The sequence below is a fragment of the Toxoplasma gondii genome, chromosome X, assembly GCF_000006565.2.
Source record: "Toxoplasma gondii ME49 chromosome X, whole genome shotgun sequence".
NCBI lineage: Eukaryota > Apicomplexa > Conoidasida > Eucoccidiorida > Sarcocystidae > Toxoplasma > Toxoplasma gondii.
In genome coordinates, this window is record NC_031478.1 from 1,869,558 (window position 1) to 1,892,337 (window position 22,780).

General features: G+C 54.1%; 5 protein-coding genes across 5 annotated transcripts; 2 read left to right on the top strand and 3 right to left on the bottom strand.

Moving 5' to 3' along the window:
* The first annotated feature begins 281 nt into the window (after positions 1-281).
* Positions 282-1,650, top strand: TGME49_226010 (pterin-4-alpha-carbinolamine dehydratase). Its single transcript, XM_002366223.1, has 2 exons — positions 282-1,171; positions 1,443-1,650. Exons 1-2 carry the CDS (start codon positions 1,040-1,042, stop codon positions 1,623-1,625), a joined length of 315 nt encoding a protein of 104 aa, XP_002366264.1. The 5' UTR covers positions 282-1,039; the 3' UTR covers positions 1,626-1,650.
* A 1,114-nt stretch (positions 1,651-2,764) lies between these two features.
* TGME49_226000 (ATP synthase, putative) lies at positions 2,765-5,614 on the bottom strand. Its single transcript, XM_002366222.2, has 4 exons — positions 4,902-5,614; positions 4,057-4,201; positions 3,468-3,629; positions 2,765-3,034 (listed from the first exon to the last, which is right to left on the bottom strand). The coding sequence occupies exons 1-4, from the start codon at positions 5,104-5,106 to the stop codon at positions 2,995-2,997; spliced, it is 552 nt and encodes a 183-aa protein (XP_002366263.1). The 5' UTR covers positions 5,107-5,614; the 3' UTR covers positions 2,765-2,994.
* Positions 5,615-5,787: 173 nt separating this feature from the next.
* TGME49_225990 (acyl transferase domain-containing protein) lies at positions 5,788-10,219 on the top strand. Its single transcript, XM_018780124.1, has 4 exons — positions 5,788-7,461; positions 7,745-7,941; positions 8,610-9,200; positions 9,550-10,219. Exons 1-4 carry the CDS (start codon positions 6,888-6,890, stop codon positions 9,694-9,696), a joined length of 1,509 nt encoding a protein of 502 aa, XP_018636018.1. The 5' UTR covers positions 5,788-6,887; the 3' UTR covers positions 9,697-10,219.
* Positions 10,220-10,666: 447 nt separating this feature from the next.
* TGME49_225980 (hypothetical protein) lies at positions 10,667-19,982 on the bottom strand. The gene is made up of 6 exons (XM_018780123.1): positions 15,883-19,982; positions 15,058-15,527; positions 14,268-14,293; positions 13,737-13,804; positions 12,398-12,950; positions 10,667-11,922 (listed from the first exon to the last, which is right to left on the bottom strand). Exons 1-6 carry the CDS (start codon positions 19,743-19,745, stop codon positions 11,374-11,376), a joined length of 5,529 nt encoding a protein of 1,842 aa, XP_018636017.1. The 5' UTR covers positions 19,746-19,982; the 3' UTR covers positions 10,667-11,373.
* MED31 (mediator complex subunit MED31) lies at positions 19,935-21,804 on the bottom strand. The gene has a single exon (XM_018780122.1). The coding sequence runs from the start codon at positions 20,741-20,743 to the stop codon at positions 20,114-20,116; it is 630 nt and encodes a 209-aa protein (XP_018636016.1). The 5' UTR covers positions 20,744-21,804; the 3' UTR covers positions 19,935-20,113.
* Positions 21,805-22,780: the final 976 nt, after the last annotated feature.

The window sequence follows — 22,780 nt, forward strand, 5'->3', positions numbered from 1 at the left end:
TCTTACGAGACCGAGGAAGTAGCATGGCTCAACAGTTGGTGTCATTTCTGTTACACATTTTTGAGATCTTCTCAGACTGCAAAGAACAACGTCCTAGTGGAATAACGTGTAAGCGGTCAGCGTTTGTATTGGTAACCCAGAGTCCTACTGTTTCACTGTTTCATGCAAATAACACATGGCCTGACTCCGTCGATCGCCTCATGTTCGCCCTGCAACCCGTTACACCAAGGGAAGTCTGCACAGCAAGCACGATGCATGTTGCCGTTTTTCCCGTTTTCTTCTCGACTACGTTCCCGTTGTGTGGCTTATTACTGATGGGTGAGGACGTTTCATGGACTGGCACGCAAAGAATACTAAATCTGTGCATGGAGAAGTACGTTGTATCAGAGTCGCCACGCTACATTATGCTGGTCTCAAAACTCATCCAGATTCACCAGAGGTGGTATTTGGCCGCCGTGCAGTCTGCCTCGGCTACCACACTGAAAGTAACAATTTCACATACACAGCCCTCCCACCTACATCCGGCACCATTTCACTGAATGTTTGTTCCCGAGGACAGGAGGGAGACGCCTGACAGTTGAAGAGGGATGATATTTCCAGAATGAACTGAGTTTAAGATCCTGTATGTCATTTTCGTCTTGTGCGTCCCGTCCTGGATGATCACATCCACATGCGGCTGCAACCACAACCGAACACACGTTTCACAGGAAAGAGTAAGCTGTTGGAGTAAATCGACGGTGAAAAAAAAACCAAGCATGTCATGTGGTGCGTGGATTTTTCTGAGTATGCCTTGAATGTTCGCTGTTTTGTCATTCCTTTTTTGAAAACAAAGCGTCCAAAAGATACGGTGGCATTTGCGTGCCCGGCCGCGCGGAACAGAAGAACGTCACTCTGGTCGCACTACAGGCCCTGTTTGCGAAAGTGTGCTCGTCTCTCCCCTTCGTGATTTCCTATGGCTTGGTAAAAGGTCTTTTTGTTCTGGTAGTGATTGGCCGATGTGAAAGGCTCTCTCTTTTTCTTGAGTTGACACATCTCGACGATGGCACCACTTGCCCGCCTGGCGGCGAATTCCGCTCGCCTGCTTCAACTTCACAAAACAGTGCCGCAGTGGCATTTAACCGACGGCCACTTGTCCATCAAGAGGAAATTTCAGTTTTCGGATTTCAACGAAGTAAGCGACCGCTAAACCTGCTGACACGAGGGTCTCTCGCAAGTAGTGATATACATCAGCCAACGCGTCAACCAAAGGTGGGAGTAGCGTTTGTTTCCAGACAGTACCTGCCACGAGTGACCCGTGGCAGTTTTGTTTTCCTGAGGTGTAGAGGATGGAGGAACCGAATGACTCCGAGGATTAGAGACTGAGACTCTACTTGTGTTCTGGCTGTTTTTCTCCGTGCAATCATTCATCCATGCCTAACCCCGCCTGTTTTTGGACTTTGCAGGCGTGGGGATTCATGTCCCGAGTTGCCCTCTACGCAGACAAAGTAGATCACCACCCAAATTGGTATAACGTCTACAATACTGTCGATGTGGAGCTGTCAACACACGATGCAGCTGGGTTGACAGAAAAGGATTTCGCTCTTGCGAAATTCATGGACGACGCGGCGAAGAACTTCGAAAAGTAGCTCTACAGAGTTTTTCGGAATGTAGTGAGCGAATGGGTTATTCTTTGGGTACATAGTAAAATCTTGATTTTTTCCGTTGTTCCTGCGTACTCACAGCGACTGTTTGAACCAATGTCTATTATCATATCCGTTTTCTGCGCAGTGCACACTTGGTAGATTGCGTTTCCGGTGGATGACGGGTGCTAATTACGAGGGCCACCAGGGACAGTATTTGAACTACTGCACCATTTCTCACTTCTTGTGTTGCCCTAATGGGATCTGTCGTTTTCAATGGGACAACCCGCCCAGTCTCGATAGGGAGGACTCAATCTGGTGCTCTGAATCGATTTCTCGTTTTCGCCTGAGCTAAGATAACTGCTGAAGACATTTGTAGACGCTTTCTACAAACCCACGTGGCAAAATCTTACGGAAGGACAAATGCCTCTTTCAACACTCTTCCTTCATCGCTGCTTGTTACACTCCTGAGAGGCCCCAAGAGCCACTGTACCACTTTGCTTCCCCAGCCGCTACTGTGCAAATTCTTTATAGAAGAGCACAAATGTTCCCCGAAGAAGCAGCAGCACCCTTTGAGGAGCCTGAAGAGCGACCCTACGAATCACAGCGTTCAGAAATAGCCTACTGTATTATTAAGGAGACTACCAAAGTGAAAATCGTGATATGTCTACAGGTGGTATGCAAGTGTTGGTTTTCCAGATATACGCTGCAACTAAAACACCAAAATGATAGAATGAATTCAGATTCAGAGCACACCGATGTAGTACACGGTGTGCCCGGAGTAGACATAAGTAAACTGAGTGTTCTTGAAACCCTGCTAACGCTGTAGAAACTGGATCCTGTAAACAAAGAGCCTCAAGAAGTCAACCAGCAGTCCAAGTCGTACGCGTTGCTTTCTTTCCGGTGATGGTTTCTTCACAGCTCTGGAAACTGTTATGTTGATAGACTGAGCTATAGCAGCCTCCCGATCTGGAATTTGGTCCCCTCCCCCTAGAGCGTGGATCGTTACCATCCATGATGGAACAGTTTGTGAGTGCGAAGCGTTGAACTATCGGAAAGTACAAGTCCGCATCATGGAGCGATCATCGCTGACCGATGCGAAACTGTGAGAAGGCCGATGTCTCGGCTGCCGCGGCAACTGCTTTGCAGTGGAAAGCACGTGACCGAGCCCGGGGAGCTGCAGTTCGAAGTCTCGCGTTTCGTACGTAAAGAAGGAAATCCACCAGGATCGATGGCAAATTGTTATGCAATCAGTGTTATTCAAAGGAATTGCAAGTAAGTTCCAGAACGGAGGCTCGGACAGAGTTTAGACAATGAAGACATTTCCTTCTAGAGGGACTGCTGTTTGGACGAGCTCCAGCGTTTTGACCAGTGGTTACGGAGCTGCACGAATGACGGAGGACAGCAGTTCTTGCCTGCAACGAAGAGAAAACACAGAAGACGCAACTAAGCATCGTCCACATTCCCCTGTGGAACCAAGAAAATCTCCACCTCATTCGAATCAAGAAAAACTCTCCCCTCCCGTTTTCTGTGATCCCTTATGCTTCTGCGACAGAACCGCCCTTTGGTGTGAACATCTGCTGAACTGGTGGGAATATCCTTTCCACCCCGCCGCACCACACTTCTCCCCTAAAACTTCTGTTCCGGTTTATCTACCTCCGTTCTACATGCTTCTTTCGCCCGCGGAAGTGAGGTTCCTGGCTATACAGTGACAGGGCCAACCTCGCTCCCGAACATCGCGCCAGCTCTCTGATGCGTGCGACTTCAGACATCCGAAGGTGAACACTCGTCACTATTTTTTCCGCTGAAGTAACCACCAAAGACATCCCAGACATCACGAACTCGTACCCTAGGAGCGTTCGCGCCTTGGTCCATTCGTCTGTCGCACCAGCACCCTGCTGAAGGAGCTCTTGGAGAGCCGTTGCCGCGCTCTCTTTGTCGAGCATGCTGACGGGGACGACCTCGACACCCAGAACCTCGGCTGTGCAGCATCCGCTGTCGTCCTCGGGACTGAAAATCGAAACAAGGTCGCCGAACACAAAGCAAGAAAAATGCGCACGAATGGAAAGCAAAGAAATGGGAACCAGCCACGAGGTACGGAGAGGAACTCGGTGGACGATGTAGCGGTGTCCGCACCATAGACACGCTCTGGGGCCTCGGCTGCTCAATCGAGATGTTCATCAGTGATTTCTCACAGTAAAGTGTCGACATGTCTGCAAACGCACAGCAGTTAAGCCTTTTATTTGAAAGACTGAACGCATGCAACGTCAGCTGCGCACCTGCGCGCAGGAGACGAGACATTCGTCTCAAGATGGAACACTCTTCGTCTAGTTCCCGCGCCCAGTTTTCTTGCTCTCGTGTACTGTTGGATTTTCCTCTCCACAAGGCCGTTCCTTTAAATCAAACGCAGCACCCTCACGAACCCCCGTGAACTTGCCTTTTGAAGAGGACGAAGCCATCGCTGAGGAAAAATCTCTCGACTTCGTCTCCAGTTTCGCCTTTCCTGACAATGATTTCGCCGGCCTTCAGGCGGGCAACAGTCTGCGAATGCCCGTTTGTCATGGTCATAGCTCCCTCGCTTCCTGGAAAAAGACACACACATCAGACGCCAGCGCAGGGGGTCGAGACGGTCCAAAGAGCTACGCAAAACGGAACCACGACGCATTCCGTTTCACACTCACCAACTCGTTTCCCGCCTGACACTTTGCCTACCGCTTCTGCGAGGCAAACGAACTGCCGCACCGCTCTTATCGTTTTACTCACAGCAAGAACGCTTTCGAGGCACAAAGGTTTGAAACACACGAGATCATTCTTAGGCTCTCCCATTTTCGACGCAGCTCAGTCACCCCGGGGACCCGACATGATCAGTCAACCGAACTCCTGTACAGCGTGACACTGCGCTATCCGCCTCCGCAGCCTCCACGTGTATGTTTCAGCACTGGCTTCTGAAAACTAAGTAAACTAGTACGTACCGGTAACGAAGGCGTACGCGGCAATCTAGTTGAACTGGTACGACACACCACTGACATTAGAAGTTGCGGCACACACTCGTTTCCCCGAGGCAAAAGAGTTACAAATACCGTTGCGGCACCGGTACAGCAGCCACAGTTAACCAGTCGCGGTTTTCGTAGCGTCACAGTCCCGAGGAACAAGACCATGCCAAAGGAAGGCGGAGCACATGCGTTATTTGGGACCTTCTACAAAGGGGAGAGGATTTGAGGAAGTAAATGCAGCCCCTGCAGAACTGTCCGCAAGGGCCGATTTTTGCCGCTCTCCGCTTACCGGGAACAGTTACGGATCGGACGGGCGTTCTAACATAGATAGCCTCCGAGGGAGAGCTGAGCGTCAGAAGAAGTTGATTTTTAAACGGATTCGCGCCTCCGGCTGCTGTAGCAAAGTGACGAGAGGGCAGAACGAACGCGTTCCACCCTCGCTGGGGAGCCGGAGCGGCAAGGCTCGCGAAGCGGGAGAAGGCCCGGGCAAACATTTTAAGTGGCAAACGTGATGGAGACGAAACAGACACGGCCACGAGAAAGCCCCACGAAGACTCCCTTTACGGAGAAAATGTCGTTCTGACGGAGCGGAAACAGTTATGGCCCACAAACATCAGCCGACGGCGCCCGGTTGCGTGCCTGTAAACTTGGGGGAGTTTGCAGAGTGTCCTTTTCCAACACGGGCGCACTGGATTTTAACACATGCTGGCTCTGGTTTCTGGGGATAAGTCCATCTGTGCTGAATTCAGAGATGAAACACAGAAAATGCGTCAGGGACGAGAATTCACAGTGTGTACCGGAGGACTGCCTGGAAAACAACGGGAGGGGAAGGGTGAATGGACTCGAAAGGCGACGTCTGCGTATCACGCGGGAAGCCGGCCTAAACAAACTGAAAAAAAGACTTGATTTGTTTCGCCGGGACCATGAAAACGATATCCTGCTGGGCGAACCCATCGAAAAATCGGCGGACAAAAAGGCAACAATACGCGCATGCAGTCCCCGGTGGTCGTCGTTCGGCGTGACCCCCCGTGTTTCGTCAGAAGGCAGCCACAGCCTATCTGGAGACACTGGGACGGAGACAGGGCTACCTCCGAATACCCTGTACGTCTAGCAGCGAACAGCACACTCGAGAACGAAGTAGTTTTCCGTTTTTGCTCTGAATCTCAACGAGCGATGTAAGTTTACACTTGCACTCATCTCCATAATCTAGGAGGCCGGTCGACATAACGGACGAACGGCTGGGTTGGCTTCTCCCTCCACGGAGACAAATCAACCCAGAGTGGCACTTCACTGTGTCTCTGTCTCGCTCTCTGCAGTCCCCGGTGATTGCCCTCTCGACACTCCGTAAAGAAAAGTCGCTTGCCACGAAGATCCCCTACAAAAAGGTGCCCGTGTACGTTGTTTTAATACACTGAAATGAAAGTTCATGGTATCGTTCAGGGGCTATAAGGAAGATTCGGGTTTGCTGTATCCGCAGCATCTACACACGTTTTCACAACGTGCGGTCACCGAAGCCGGCGATCGGGAAAACACATGCTGTGACTTTAGTGAAATAAATGGCAGTCAATCGCGAGGTAGCCAATGCGCCTTTGTTCTGCCCGTTATTGTTGTCTTGAGGTGTATGTACACACCGCGGCGTGAGCCCCTGACAAATTCCGCCGTTGGATCGAGGGGTCACAGACACTCCAAAACTACTTTTCTTGAGTTTTGTTCGGACACTCCGGGAAGCATCATGCCAGTTGTCGCTCTGTCCTCTCAAAAGGTTGTCCCGCTGGTCTTTGTCTCCCTGAAGCCGGCAACACTTGCCAGTCTAGCCGTTGATGCTTGGGGCTTGTCCGCATCCCTGCTGGTGACGGCACGTCGAAGTTAGTTACCGGCATTTTGTCCGCTCGTCTTCAGTGTCGCCATGAGCAACGACCCTTGGCCAGTTTATTTTGTTTCTGGATTAACAGCATCCCGGGCATACTCTTGTCCTGTCCGCACCGCCGCCACCGCCAAGGGGTCTTCCTGTTAACACAGCCTTTGATCGTTTGTCGTCCTTGCCACGAGCCAATTTCCTCTGAGTTCCACAATCGTTCACACGTTCTTTCCGTTCATCTGTGTGTGCCTTTTCGGTGCATTTTGTCCAATACAATCGTTTGTATGCTGCGGCTCGTGCCATCACACAAGACAGCGTACAGTCCATTTTGTCGCAGTGTCCGTAGCGTCGCGGCGCTGCTTCCATCTCCACTTGGCTTCTCCCCCAGATTATTGGGGACGTTTCGGTGACCGCAACATGTACAGAGCTGCCAAAATGACGGCGTCGTCGGCCCTGTTGCGTTCTTTCCTCCAGTATTCCTGTACTCTCGTTCTGTGTTCTGGCTGGCTCGTTCCCTTCTCTGGGGCGGTTCCTCTTCCGTCTGGTCATTTTTTATCCCGCATTCCCTCGCCAAAACCGTCTTTGTTTGGAGATGGCACTGGCTCCTCTTCACGGTCTCCCTCTTTCGCCTCTCCTGAAACACAGAGTTTTGGCTCTACCGCCTCCCGTTCCCTGCGTGCGTCGCGCCAGACCCGGAACGCCTCACACTCTCCTGCCGCCTTTGTCTCAGCGCCCCGTCTGTCTGTTTCCTTCTTTTCTCCGGCCTTGCAAGCGAGCGACTCTCCCGGGAACGGTCAAACCTCTGGCAGAAACATTTCGGGGCATTTCGCTCCGCAGTCAGACAGGCTTATCCACCGGTCCCCTGCTTCCCCGTCCTCGCTTCGAGGTCTAGCCACAGCATCGCACCCAGGTGGAGCCGCAGATGACGCCTTTGAATCTTTCCGTGCGGAAACAGTCGCCCTTTTCCCAGGCCAAGGCGCCCAGACTGTTGGTGCGTGCCCCTCCGAGATGCTCACACAAGAGGACTCAAAAGCGGGGGGCAAAACGAGATCCGAGGGCCTTGCCTTACGAGTTTGGAACTTTATACGAGTCGAGGCGAGCGCGAACACTGCAGACTGACGCTTTCTCTGTGGCACATGCGTGTACTGAAAAGTAGACCTTTATGCACTTTTTCGCAGCTGAAGTAGCGTTGTTGTCTTCACTCTTTCCACACTGTCTCAGCCGTTTTCTCTGCGTCCACTATCCAGCCTCTGTGTCGTATCTCGGGTCCTTAGGCATGGGCGTTGCGTCCGCCCGCCAGTCGGCAGCGGCCAAGGCCATCTTCACAGAAGCGTCTGAAGTCGTTGGACGAGACATGCTAAAACTCTGCGAAGAAGGCCCTGAGGCGGAATTGCACAAGACAGAATGGGCTCAGCCTGCGCTGCTGACGGCGAGCATGGCAGCTGTCGCACGCTGGAAAGAAGAGCAAGAGGTGAGCGGAACGCCTCTCGAGGCAGGCCGTGGATTCAGGGGAGAACACTCAAAGCATGCAGACAAATTACAAGCACGGAACAGGAGGCGCAAACGCAGCAAGAAAACAGAGCAGAGGTAAAGGAAAAGACGGAACAGAAAAATGACGGACGAAAGCGCACACACCGTGTAGCTTCCTCAGAAGACACTACTTCCGCTCTTTTTGGGAGACGCTCACAGTGTAAGGAACGAACAGAGGGGCGACAAGGGTATCAGCCCGGGAGTTTCACTCACACAGAACGCGTCAGAGAAATATCGAGGGCATTCGACAGTGCTTCAGATAGGGGCCCTTGCATTTTCTTCGAAACTTTGCGGGTTTCTCCGACTTTTCTTCTGACTCTGCTTTCTCCTGTTCTCTGTGCTTGTTGCTGCTCTCGGATTGTATCCAACGAACGCTTGTCTTTCCACTATATTCATTTCGCCTTTTCCGTCTTCTGTCAAACGTCCCCTTCGCCTTTTTGCTGCTATCTACCTATCTATCGATCTATCTATCTCTTGCTTCTCCTTTTCCTGTGATTGCCTTTCTCCTCCCGATCTTCGTTCAGGCCTTTCTCCGTCCCTCGGTAGCCTGTTCAAATGCATCGTTTGGAATCCTAACCGGTCTCCTCGCTTTCTTTGTTTTCCTCTCAGAGTTCAGAGTCGCCGGCGCCTGCGCCCAGCGCCTCTCTAGGTCTCTCCCTCGGAGAGTACAGCAGTCTGTGCTTTGCAGGAGCTCTGGCGTTTCCTTCAGCAGTGCATTTGACGCGTCAGCGCGGCCTCCTGATGCAGCGCGCGGGGGAGAGCAATGGGGGCGGGATGGCGGCTGTTCTGGGCTTGTCGCGGGAGGAAGCGTCTTGCCTTCGCGACGCTGTGAATGCAGTTTTGCGAGATCGCGACTCAGCAGAAAAAGGCGGGGAATTGTGTGAGATTGCCAACTACCTGTGCCAGGGAAATATCGTATTTTCGGGGTCTTTGGCGGGCCTTGAGGTCCTCGAGGAACTGGCGTCGAAGAAGGTCACCCCAGAGGAAGCGAAGGCGAGAGGCTTCCCGAAGCCGAAGCGAGTCGTCCGCCTTAAAGTCAGTGGCGCCTTCCACAGCTGCCTCATGCAGGAAGCCGCAGAGGGGCTGAGGAAGACTTTAGAAGAAACGGAAATTCAAACCCCGAAAATCCCTGTCGTCATGAATGTCGATGCGCGAACGCATGCAGACCCGCGCATGATCAAGCAACAACTCATGCGCCAGGTGAGATCGCGAGGGGGAAAAAGGAGAAGGGAAAAGAAACGTAGCTACCATTTATGGCGTACGCGACAGGGAAAGAAGGAAGAGTCAAGAGGGATTTTTCGCCGCAGAATGGTACCCGTTTACGATTGCTTGTGGGAGGTGGTGTACAACAGCCATATACCACTTGGATACCACTATACTTAATGCACTTATCATGATGGTCATGAAGAGCTCGCGTGTCTTGAGTGCGAGGTGTGCGGAACCGCCAATATGGGTCGGTACAGAGAAGTTGCCCTGTTATCCTTCGTGCGAGCCCGGCGTTTGCTGGAAATCCGGTTCCGCTCTGAGTGTTGTCGTCTCTGGATCTCAGCTTACAAACCCCGTTTTGATGGACAAGAGTCTCGAGCTGCTCGTCGATCGGGGCATGCAGGAAGGCTTCGAGTTCGGCCCCGGAGGCGTCTTGGTGGGTTTGATGAGGAAAACGCGGCAAGAAGTCAAAGTTCACCAAGTCGAGTGAGGGCCTTTCTAGGGAACGAACGCACAGAGGTGGAGTGGAGCGTGAGGAAACAACGCGGAAGTTGGAAGGAGAGGAAGCTGCCACGAAGACCTACTAAGCGACTGCGTGGTGTAGCACAAGATGTGGAACCGGAGAATGCGTTTCCCATGACCGGAAAAACCCGGCGGCGCAGCAGATCCGCTGAGAGCTGCGAAACGAACACATGCTTTTGATAGAGAGCGAGACACCGGCCGCTCTGATTTCGCCGTCTATTTCGAATGCATGCACACAACGGAAACGCGGCAGAGACCACGTCTATTTTCTCAGGAAAGCCGCGCCACTGTTCTCACAGATCTTTAGGCAGGTTCTAGGTTTGCTCGCGCAGATGCCTTCTCGAGAGACTCCCAGAAGGGCGGCTTTCCTGGAGCACGTTTCAACAGACAGCAAGTCGCACTTCGTCAAGACGTCGTGTTAGCCTGCGTTGTTGTGGTAGAACGACCTTTCTTGCGTTTGCACGGTGGATTTCGACTACTTTTGTTCTGGCTAGAAACCCCAACCGTACTTCCAGGAGGTCTGCTCCCAAGCGACTGCTATTTATAATCGAGGGAGATTTCTGAGAACTTCAAACACACTGAAACTCGAATCCAGTCCAGCTCTAGGCAGCGAGAACCCGCCCCCTGTCGTTCCTATCGGCAGTAGAGGGAGAGACTCCGAGGGTGGCGCAGAAACAAACACTCGTGGCATTTCCCCGCTACGGCACTCTCCCGAAGAGGGAAACAGCGCCTTGCATTCACCCGGAATGTCTCATTCTGGCACTGTTAGCCACGGAAAAATGACCTTTTTTGCGTTTAGAAGAGTGTGACGGAGTCAGACAATCACTTGGCATTTTTCATACTGAACAGAACCTAACTGAAATTCACGCGGCACGAACGCGGTCTCCTACTTCCTAGTCCCAGAAGGAAACTCTCTCGGTCTGATCCTGCGTATGCATTCTTTCTGCCGCGGGTGTGCCTCCCTGCATCAAGGTCTGTGTCAACGATCTAGAGACTATCGACGCATACATCGAGGATCTAGTAGACAAACGGGCTGTGCGGAGTTCCTTCGGTCGTTCTTCAGTGTTTGTCTCTGATGTGCGTGTCTCGACATCGCTCGAGGGAAGCCCCACTGTCAGGTGACGCCGACAGGCGTTCTTGAGAACAGACTCTGGGATCGAGGAAATAACTTGCGCGGCAACTGAAGGCTACTCGACCTCACAAAGGCGCATCAGCCGTAGAAATTGAGCTGGTGTCTTTCAGAAATGCAAACTAGGCTGCGTCATGCCCTGGATGCTAACGATATCGCCGCTTAGCACCCGTTTCGGCTCTTTGAGAGCGCAGTTTGGCCTGGCTGATGCGCCGGCGAGAACCCCAGGGCAAGGTGCGCCTCCGGGAGAAAAAGTTGTTTTTTAATCTGCTTGGAGGCCGCGCCAAAGAAACTCGACTTTTGCGGCAAACCCCGGAACAGTCGAAGCGCGAGAAACGAGCAGTCGGTTTGTTCGATGCTCAGAGACCGCCGCAGCACCGAGGTCTCTCCACCGTGAGGAACAGAGGAAGCCGACGGCCCTAAGCAGTCCCGCTACGCAAACCTGCAGCCGTCGAAAAAAAAGAGGCAGAGGTCCTTTCACCTCTAGAATTCGAGCGGAGCCCAGCACCAAGTAAACTAGTCTAGAGAGAAGAGAAAGTGAAGTTCTCTTTGGAGCTGCATGAAGGCCGCCTCGCGGACCGCCCTGTAGTGGGAGACCTGTTTGAGTCTCTGGTCTTCCGCTCTCGTCTTCTTTTCTCGCGACTCTTCTCCAGGTTTCTCCCAGAGCAGCTGCACTTGTCGTTTTCTTCCGCCTTGCCTAGGGTGGCTCTCCTCTCCACTGACGCATGCGGCTGAGACGAGAAAGGCGTCTTCGCTCTCTCCCTCTGAAGCCGCGAGCGAAGGAGACGACGCACTAGATTCTGGCAAGTCTGTCACCGGCGAAAACGCAGCTGGGAAGAGCGTCTCGGAACAGCCGAGCAGTGCGTCTTGAGGCTGCCCAGAAAACGTTGTGCCAACGGACGAGGAGGACGCAGACAAGTCGGAAGAAGCAGAAAAAAGAGCAGAGGTGGACGCGTAGGCGCGAAGAAAGGAAGAGAGAGGAGGAGACAGAGGAAAAAGCCCCCGGCACTGGGCTAGCCGCTCTTGAATCCACTTGCCGTTGTCTCGCTTCAGTCGCTCCTTCACCTGACAACGCAGAAATGAGAAGGCACCAGACCGACGAGACGCAAACTGAAGTCCCCCCCCAGAGAAAGACGGAACGTCAGGAAGAGAGCGAAGAAAAACTCGAGAAGCTGAGGTGTGAACGCGAGGAAAAACTAAGACGCGATCCTGTGGATCCAAGAGACGGAAACCGACGGTCGACGCAGCGAAGGAAGTTTCCGACGAAAGGAAAAAGATGAATTAGAGGAAGGAGAGAACCCCGCCCCCCCAAACACACACACGTGCACAAGAAGGAAAACGAAAAAAAGATAGGAAAAAGGAAGCAAGTCCCTCACCCGTGGAAGCACTCGCAGCGGAGAACTCCCCGTCGTTCACTGTCTTTTGCTACTTCCTCTCTCTTGTTCTATTTTTTGCCCATCGTTTTCTCCACTTTTGGCCGTCTTGTTCTTTGTCTTTTCTGTGCAGAACTCCGGCACCGTCGAACCTCCCGCGGCCTCACCTGCTCCTGCAGAAGAACGACGACGCGCCAGTCACGAACTTCTTGCAGAAACTTGATTTTCATGGCGACTGCTGCTGAGAGCCTCGGACCCTCTGGCGTCTCTGGACTTCCCGCGCTGAAGTCTGGAAAAGATGTTTGCATTTCGCGGCGAATGAGGCCCTCGAGCACTTCGTTCTCCGCCTCGGTTGTGGCCGCCTCGCGTCCTCTCTCTCTCTCCTTCTTCCTGGCAGCGCCTCCAGAGTGCCCTACCTCGCGGCTCCGCGCGCGCTCCTCCAGAAGCACCCAGAGAGAAGAGCGGCAAGTGGAGGAGCCTGAACTGGAGGCGCGAGGGAGAAGCAGAATACCCACCCTCCACACTGGGTTCCCCCAGCTCAGCGAGTACTCTTCTTCTTCCGGGACGTTCGGCAGAAAGCCGCCAGACGGGAGCGCGGCAGCCAGAGCGAGAGACGAGAAAGGCCGCAGGGGACGTGCCAGAGACTCTGACGACCGCCGAAGAACTGTTCGCGCCGCAGACGCATCGGACGGGCAGTGCGGACTTATGTCCAGCGTTTTTCTGCAGACCATACGCGACGGAAACATGCAGGAAGACGAGAGAGAGACAGCGTCCAAGGAACTGCATGCAGGAGAGAGGGCGCACCAGCGTACGCGCGAACGAAAGCGTGTGGGCGCTTTTCTACTGCATCGGGGGCACAACTCACAATTTAAAAGAGATGAACAGGTTCACAAGAAGGGAACAAGAAGAGCCAGGTCTCTCCTCCTGTTCCCCTGGCGGGAGTCTAGACGAGACCGAGCCCCAATTCGCGTTGACTGTGCACAACACAGGGGAGAAACAGGAACCGAGCGCGCAGCAGAGGCTCGAAAGAGAGAACAGATGCATTCGGGGAGAAAAAGACGAGGCACACAAGGCACGCGAAAGGAATGAGGAAGGCGAAAGCGCTGTCTTTTCCGGGGGCATCTGAGCATCAGTTCGACTAGAAAGAGAAGACGAAGGAGAAATGCAGAGTTCGGAAGCGAGGACTGGTTCTGCGACCTCCGAAAGGGACAGAGAGAAAACGAAGCCGTCTTCCGTTTGGAGAAGAAAAACAGGACTTTACTCAGACTCGAGTTTGCAGCTGGCCAGTGCACCAGTATGAGTCAACTCCCCTTTGCTTTCTGTCCACCGCCGCGCCTTCTCGTCGAGGCGACTCTCTCCGAAAGAGAACCCCCAAAGAAAGGGAGGCCGGGGCCTTGAGCCTCGAGCGAGAAGGCGCAGAACTGTTCCCCACTCGCTCTCGAGAGTTCCGCAGTTCGCTCTTCGCTTGCTCCCCCAGTTCGCTTTTTCCGGCGCCTCAGAACTCACTGAAAGAAAGACGCGGCAGCGAGACGACCGAGCAGAGCGCCCAAGTCCTCCTCCACCGTCGAGGGCGCCTGAGAGGGAGAGACGCACGAACGACTCTGAACACTGTTTCTGTGGCTCGCTGCTGAAGGACATCGAGTCCGCTGCCATTTGGAATCCCAGGCGTCGGACTGGGAGGGATGGGCTTTTCAGCGACAAGTTGAAAGTTAGATTGAGGACCCATTCTGGCGCCGAAAAGAGACGCGGCCTTCAAACTCGACGACAGACAGGTGCCCGGTCTTCGATTACCCTCGAGGCTTTTGACAGCTGGAGTTCTGCTGTCGCTCGCGTTGAGCAGCGAAAACGCTTTGCCAACTCGTTTTGAGGCTTTCAGGCGCATGCACCTGCGGCCGAGGAGACACGGTGCTTGCCTGAACCGAGACGCGGGGAGTACGAAAAAGGCGGATGTCCGCAGAGTTGTTCGCGATCCAGAAGCGACAAGACAGCGAAGACGCGAAGCGTCTCTCCCTCGACTTTCCTTCTCTCTCGACTTACCGTCCGCTTGTCGCCAGCGCGCCAGGCTGCAGAAATATTGCACAGAGATGGCAGAGAGGAGAAAGTCGGAGATGAGATGCAGCGGAAAGAAAGGACTGAAAGGGGAAGGCGCAAGGAATCCGAGGAGAGAACGAAATTCGAGTCACGAGACCCGAGGCGACAGACACAGGAAGAGACAAACAAGAGAGAACGAGAACTGCCGGAAGGAAAGAAGACGCAGAGGAGACAAACAGGACAAAGGGAGCAGTGGGCCGCGTCGACAACCCCACAAACCGCAGAAAACTCAAAAGATGAAAACCGACCAAGGGACAGTCCGCGAAACGTCGGACGTCTCGTCCCAGAGAGGAAAGAAGACAAAAGAGAGAATACAAAATGGAAAAGGAAGACATCGGCGCAATGCGAATTTACTTCTCTATATGCATGCATGACCCAGGAGTGAGAGACGCTATGATGGATCCACCTCGTGATCATTAACGACTCCGTCTGTGACTCTGCAAGCAGCCACGAAAGCATTTAGAACTGCAGAAGAAAGTGAAACGCATGCAAGAGTCGTCTTCAGCATTTTTCCATATAGACATTTATACATAATTTATATGCATCCCTACCTAGACTTAGACGCTCAAACCGCCAGTGCCTTACACATGCATATATTTATATATATATATATATAACGCATTCATTTATACACGGATACCTGTAGGCAGGCGCTTACGAAAGCAATACCTTTACTACAGACACGAAAGTCTGGATGGCTTGGGAACCGTGAACTCGCGGAACTTCTCCTTCTTACTCAATTGCAGTTCGGCGAGCACAGAGCCTCTTAAGGCGGTGTTCAAGATTCCTTCTTCTGTGTGCAGCTGCCTGCGCACCAAGTCGAATTCAGCGCATGCGTCGACGACTTGTGGACTTCTCGCAAGCCACCAACGCTTTTCTGGGCTCGCCGCGGCCTGTTCCGAGAAGCAAATTTCTCTGTGGTTCCGTGACGAGACGAGCGCAGATGCCCCGCCCTCGTCTTCGTCTGCACCCTGCGCAGAGACAGAGCGCGACGCGAGCGGGAGGGGAGACGAAAAAGGAGAGAAAAACGCAGACAGAGACGCAGAACTGGACGACTCAGAGGCAGGAGAAACAACCGGAGTCCGATGAAGCAGCTGAAAGAACTCTCTTGCGAGAACTGGGTCCTTGGTGCGAAGGTGGGCGAGAGCTTGGAAAAAACGACGTTGCGACTCAGGAGACGCTTGAAGATCCGCAAAGTGAGACGCACTACAACAAAGTAAAGAACAAACACAACATGCAGAATAACCATGAAACACAGACGAGAGAGCGAAAACAGAAACAACGCGCGACAAACAAATATACCTCCACATACATACGCATATATATATGTATATATAGACATATATATACACACATTCCTACACTTTTTTATGAATGTGCATACAGAGATGCATATTTATACACCAAAACGGATATATATATATATATATATATATAAGTAGGCACACGCCTAAACATACATACATACTTGCGGACCTTTGTGCGTCACTGTATATATATATATATATATATATATATAAGCATATGTGCATATGCACAAGTGAGTTGAAGTAATTCTCACCAGAATTCGACGATGGGGGTCCCCAGTTTTCTCACCCATTTCCATCTCTCTCCCGCGACCAGAGCCCAGAAGATTTTGACAAGATCTTCTGTGTTTGGTTGCTCCACGCGCTCCTCCCACAATCCTGCGCAGATGCTCTCGAAGAGCATTTGGTACACGCTCGGTCGCTCTTCTTCTTCCTCTTCTTCTTCTTCCTCTTCTTCTTCGTCGTTTCTGTCCACCCAGCTCTCACATGCTTCAGATCTGCTGTCAGCCAAAACGGAAAGCGCCTCGGTCATGCAGAACTCCTTTCCTTGTCGCGCTGCTTCCCCTCTTCCTTCATGTTCCACATATCCCCTGTCTCTCGCGTCTCCCATCTCTGCCCTTTCTCTTTTGTCTCTCGCGTCTCCCATCGCTGTCCTTTCTCTTTTGTCTCTCGCGTCGCCTTCGCGTCGGCTGTCCCCGAGACTTTCCCCAGGACTTGCGTTTTTCTCTGAAGGCTCCTGGAGAGCTCGGAGCCTCGCAGCTTCTTGGGGCTGCCGGCGGAGGAGTTGCTGCGACGCGAGGACGAAGGAAATTTCTGCGGCGTCTGCGGGGCAGAGGAGACCTGTGCTGCGGCGCAGGCGGTGGAGAACTGCTGCGGCGAGCGCGGGAGAGACCAGCAGTCCAGTTTGTCTGCATGCAGAGACGAGGAGCACGAGCTGCGGCATAGACAACTGGCGAAAGAGAGAAGCAGAAGTCTGCCGCGCGAACGCCGCAGTGCGCGACCCAGGGGCAGACCCCAGAGACGATCTCGCATCCACCTCTGCTGAGACACGAGGAGGAGAAAAAGAAGCAGAAAGATAAGGCGAGAGAGGAGAAGAAGGGGAAGGAGAGAGCAGCGGATCCGCGGGTGAGGCAGAGTGAGGACTGCCCAGCGAAGATCCAGCACTCGAAAGCGCGGGAGACTCGACAGACGCGCTGGCGAGTGAACGCCTCATCACCTGCCGAAACAGGACTCGTCGTTCCACGCTCTCGAGCGCCAGGAGACAGAGGACGAGAGGCAGCGGCGTCTCCGCCTTCCGTGATAGCCCCAGAGTCATCCAACCACGCATCAGAGACAAGAGACTCGCTGGAGAGGGCAAACGCGGCCGTTCGACGGACGCCGAGGACTCCGAGGAAGCCTCGCTGGAATTTCTAAAAGAAGACTGGAGAGACGAATCACGAGAAGAGCGTAGAGACGACTGAGCCACAGACTGCGACGACGTCTCGAGAAAAAGGTCTGGAGAGGAGTCGGCGATTCGACTGGCGTCGTTCCCGCCCAGAAGCAGCAGGCGCGCACCGGGAGCGAGCATCAGCTGCTCTCCCGCGAGCGAGATCCCCTTTTCCTCAGATTCTGCTGTGCGACCTTCGACGAAAAGCACGGCGCGACAGGCGTCGAACGCAAGGCGTCTGTACACCTGAAGGACGGCGAGGAGCGCCTTCTTCTCGGCGGCGAGCGCCGCGCGGAGGGTCTCGAGGGCGCCGACGCCGCCGCCGGCGCCAGGGCGCGTGAGCTCGAGAAATTGGTGGAGCTGCATGCGCGGGAGCTGGTGTGGAAGCGCCTGTGCGAAGGCGAAACGCGCCTGGGAGCCGTGACTCACTCCGAGGCGCGCCAGCACCCGCGCGGCAGTCAGAAACAACTCCGGCGAGAGTCGCTTCAACGCCTCTGGACTCGCGGCGCAGCGCGCCAGAAACTCCCGCTTCAAGTCCGCGTTCGGCTTATAGACGGAGAACAATGCCCCCAGCTCCGCGACAGAGACCTCGAACGGAACGCGCCCGAAGCGGCTCTGGACGCGGTGCCGGAGCGCCTGAAGGAGGCGCTTTGCGCGGGTCTCGTACAGCGGGTGTCCGCTGGCCAAGTCGAGCGCTTCGCCTCGAGAGAAGACGTCTTCTTTTTCTCCGAGAAGGAGACCTGCGCCGCGGGGAAGGGCGGAGTGCTCGAGTCTCTGCATGTTTCGACTCAAGTCAAAGCGTTGCCGGCAGACGAGGAGGGTATGGAGGAGCGGCAGGAGGGCGGCGTCGCTGAGGAAGGGAACAGCAAGAAGAAGCGCTTCTGCAATCTCCGCAAAGACCTGGGCGTTTAGACACCCGAGACGCGTGAGAAGCAGCAGAAGCGCTGTGAGTGCATGCGGACTCGCCGAGGAGACCCAGTCGGGCAGGAGGCGCTCGAGAGCGCAAGCGAGCAGCGCTGTGTCGAGGTCGACACTCCAGAGTGCGTTGTTTTCTGTCTGCGAACGGGATGCAAGAGCGTTCTCCGAGTCGCGGTTCGACACCGTGGGCTCCGCGACGAGAGTCAGTGCATGCAGCAGAGCGAGCAGCTCAGCCTCTTCGATGCGGGTCGCGCGAGGAGACAACAGGAAGACGAAAACGCCCTCCCAGAGACGCTGTGCAGACTCGCCAGACACACCGTCCAGGAGGCGCGCCGGGTGCCGGCAGAGGCGCAGGAGGAGGGCGAGAGAGGCCTCGACTTGCTGCGGCTCTTCGAGGAGTGAAGCGAGGGCCGGGGGAGCGAGAAGGAGATCCACGAGCGACTGAAGCAGGGGCCGCGATCGCGAGCTCGAGAGCGCGAGCAGAAAGTCCACGCAAGAAGCCAACACACGTGGAGACAATGCGAACTTCAGCCGGTGCAGCGAACGCGCAAAAAGATGCACAAGCGGATGGCCCTCGACAAGCGCCAGAGACGCCGGAGACGCATGCTCCAAGAGGTCTCGCTGTCGAGATAGAAACGTAGCCAGACGAAGAAACTCCGGCAGCGCCAAACACTGAAGCCGAGCAGAACCGGCGAAGGGTGGCGGCACAGAGGAAGCAGGAAACGAGCACGCAGGAGACGACGAATAAGAGGGAAGAGAAGACGAAGAGGAAGAGACACAGAGATCTCCATGCACCTCCGGTGAAGAGAAGGACAAATTGGAGGAGGTCCCAGACCTGGAGGGTGCATGCAGTCGGTTTGGCGTCTGCATGAGCTGCGCGAGGTAAAGGTCCAGGCGGCTCTTCATCTCGCGTTCTGCGCCGCTCTGCGTGTATTCCATATCTCGTCTGTTTTCTCCGCTTTGTTCTGGAGCTGAAGAACACCGCGCATGCTCAGAGGCCTCCAAGTCCAGATCGAGAGCTTCTCTCATCTGCGCTCTGACGCGGTGTTTTTCATGTGGGGTGTAACGTCTTTCGAGGTCGAACATGAGGCTCTTCTCTCTGCGCGCTCCAACATCTTCCCCTTTCTTCTTCTTTTCTTTGTTCTCGGATATCAGAAACTCGGCTGCTTCTTCGACACCTTGGAACAGCGGGGCTTCTCTGCCTGGCGCCTCAGTCTGCATGCGCCATCTGGACGCTTCAGCTCCTCCACAGATGCGCTGTGCGGACGACCAGCCTCTGTCGCCTTCTCGAATGTCTCCTCTTTTCGTCGACTCTCGACGCCTCGGTTCGCTCGTCTCCGTCGCTCGCGGACTCCCTGCTCGCGCCTGTTCCTCCCTGCATGCATGCGCGACGGAACGGCGTCGCGGTGGGGCTGCGGCGAACGAGGCGCGGAGAGAGAGCGAGAAGGCAGACGGCAGAGGAGGCCTCCGAGAGAAGCCAAGCAGAGGCGAAGGCGAACGGGGAGAGACAGGAGACAGAAGAAACTGAAGGAAGGTACGCCCACCCCACGGCGCAGAAGAAGCTCTCTGTGCAAGTGCTATGGTAGACGGAGACGGAGACGGAGAAGAAGAAGACGAAGAGAAAAGAGAAGAAGACGAACAAGAGAAAGAAGAAGAAAAGGAAGGAGATCGAGAAGAGGAAACGAGAAAGAGGGAACAACGACGACGATGCCCCCATCGAGGGGGGCACTGAGAGCGGATCTGCATCCCGCAGAGGCTGTCTACGGAACGCATGTACCGGAAAACGACGCGTCAGCAAAGCAAATCGACATTTGCACGACTTTTTTTTATCATCGACCGCGAATGACGATATTCCGTCGGAAGCCACACCAAGGCGCCCTCCACCTCTTGCAGACTGAAACTGCGAGAAGGGAGAGAGAAGAACAAAGTCCCCAGAGAAAGAAAGCTTGCTCAACGAACAGACACGACCCTCAGGTCGAATACGCAAAGAAAACCTCCGGCAAACACAAGAAATCCCAAGGACGACGAAGCGAAGAAAGCGGAAGAGGAGAGAGAAGAAGACATGCAAGGGGAAGAAACATCAGCAAAAGAAACAGCCGCCAAGCCGACTGGAAGGCGGGAGTCGAGGAGACTTCTTTGGCCTAGATTTTATTTTTGTCGCATGCAAAGTAGAGCCAGTGGAGTCGCAAGGTCTGGTCAAGGACGGCGACGACGTCTTCGCGTTCCAGTCGGTCGCGGATTTCTTCTTTCTGGACGAGGTCGAGGACTCCGAGACAAACTGGAAAGAGCAAGTGTTGGACGTACGGCGGATGTCGCCAGTAGTCCAGATAATGTAGGTAGGCGACGAAGCGCGGATCTTGGAAATAACGCTCTTTCTGCAAATGTCGGAGGTAGTACGGATTCGCGAGGGCCTGTACGAACTCACACTCTGCCTCGAAACGCAGAAGATTCATCGCCGCGTTCTCCTCCCACAGAGACAAGTGAGGAGGAACAGGGACGACGCAGGTCCCCGAGAAGCCCAGATGCTGCTCCGACCGCTCCCGTCCCTCTCTCTCTTGACCTCTCTCTGCTTCTTTCTCGTTCTCTGCTTCTTTCTCGTTCTCTGCTTCTTTCTCGTTCTCTGCTTCTTTCCCTGTCGCTTTCTGGGCGGCAGGAGTTGGCTGTTCGCCAGAGTTTGTGGCCTCGGACTCTGGGTGTGCCGCGCGTTCTTCCAGCTTCTTCTCTGCGCCTTCTTGCGGACTGTCGGCGCCACTGCCGGCAGAGAGACTCATCGTGCGAAAGCAAACTGCGCGGAGATCTCCTCCCCCTTCCTTCTTGTTCTCCTTTTCCAGCTTCCTCTCCTCCAGTCTCTTCTCCGTTTCTTCCTTTCTGTATTCGCTCGCGTAAGGTCGCGGGGACGAGCCAGCTACGAAGACATCTGGAAAACGGGTGAGTCGGGTCGGAAGGCAGGCTGGAGAGAAAGTGGAGGAGATGGAGAGACACCCAAACTGGAGGTAGGACGCATGTATGCCTCGCGGCTTCTTGCCTCCTTGGCTGCGCCCCGGGAGAAGCTGAGGAAAAGCGGAACGCCACCAGTCTCGCGAAAGACAAAGAACTCGCGAATGGAGACGCTTCGGAAAGAGAAAAGAAGAGGCGCCAATCACGAAGAGAAAGTGAAACACAGGCACCAGTGAAGAGGGCGGGCGTAAGGCGGACGGGAGAGGATGAAACGCTCGTAACGTACGCCGGGGATAAGCAGTCAAAAGACGTTAGGAGTTGAAGCCTGAGACTTGCGCGTCGTAGACTATGAAAAACTGAATTTAACCAAGTATCGCATACTCTCGACTTCGGCGTGAGACCCAGACACGCGCGATCCGAGTCAAGGAACTCGCCGTTTTTTGTTTGGTGGTGGAGACAAAGCCAGAGAAAGGAAAGGACATCTGCGCGCCCTCCAGAATAACGGCTGAAGAGTCACAGGGGTCTGCCAAGCAAGTTCAGAAAAAGCGCCTTCTGTGACTCGGAATGTCTTGTCCTCTTAGCGGTGGTCGGCGGAACTGTTTCTCGATGTGCCTAAAAAGAATCAAAGACGAACACTTTGCGAATTCGAGTCAACAGGAGGGACGAACTCGGCCAAGGAACCGACAAAGAAAGCGAATCTGGAGCGAAACGCACTGTAACAAAGGAGAAAAGACACAAAACGACGAGGAAGAGGGGAAGAACACAGCTGAGGCACACTGGGAAGATGTGGAATGCAGGCGAACAACGTTCGCGGTCAACTCTCACAGAGACAACGGAACGACGGTCCTGACCGACTGCCCAGCTTTCTGAGTTGCTCAGATCAGCGACGTCTATGGAGTCAATCAAGTGGAGAAAAGTAAACCTCACTTGCTGGCTGCGAAGAAACTAACACCAGCCACTTTTCTTGAGAGGTTCACCGTTTGTTGCCGCATTCGAAAGCTTCCGCTGACTAGGTCGCACACTTGCATGCGCATGTGCCTCACAGAAAGACACGAAACTGCAGCGTAAGGAATCAGTGCCGCGGGACTTTTTTACATCTTTTTCTCGGGGGCGGAAACTGTGTTGTCAGGCTGGGCATGGAACCGCAACCGCCAAGAGCTTTTACTTCACTGGCATGAACAACTGGATCGCGGGATCAAAGGAAGGCCGGGGAGGACGCTCGCCAGATCAATGTAACGTCCCGATGTTTTCTTTGTAGATCCCATGCCTTTTCGAAACTTGAATCTTACTGAAGGCGAGAGAGAAAAGCGACTCCATGGCAATTAGACCGCCCTCAACGCTAGAACACAGGCGAAAGACTACTTGTCGCAACACGAAATGCACAGCCGGCACATTCAGCACGAAACCGGAAAAGCCAATCTTCTTCGAGGAATCACCTCCTTCGCTCCTGTGACGGACCAGCGTGGCGCCTGAAACACGAGGGTGATTCCTGGCGATCGCCGGGGCCCCGAATCGAGCGGTCTCCTTTTTTTTCACTTGAGGGCACAACTATGTCACGACAGGAGGAGCACTGCGAGCACTGGCACCTGCAGCAGCTTGAAAATGAGAAGAGCAGTCTCTCTTGAACAACTCTGTCTAAAAAAAGACGACTCAACGACAGACAGGGACAAGCCACTCCCCGGACTATTGAAAAACGCGCTTCGGATTTCGTTCCACAGTATCTGTAGATACTACGGCTGGAGCCTACGGAACTTTGCAGCTGTCAAAAATCCCCCCCTATGGACAACTCCTTTGTCGTCTTACGACTTCAGACACTTCCATCCGTCCATTCTGTTCCCAGAATAACACTCTGGGTAACAAATAAATCAATC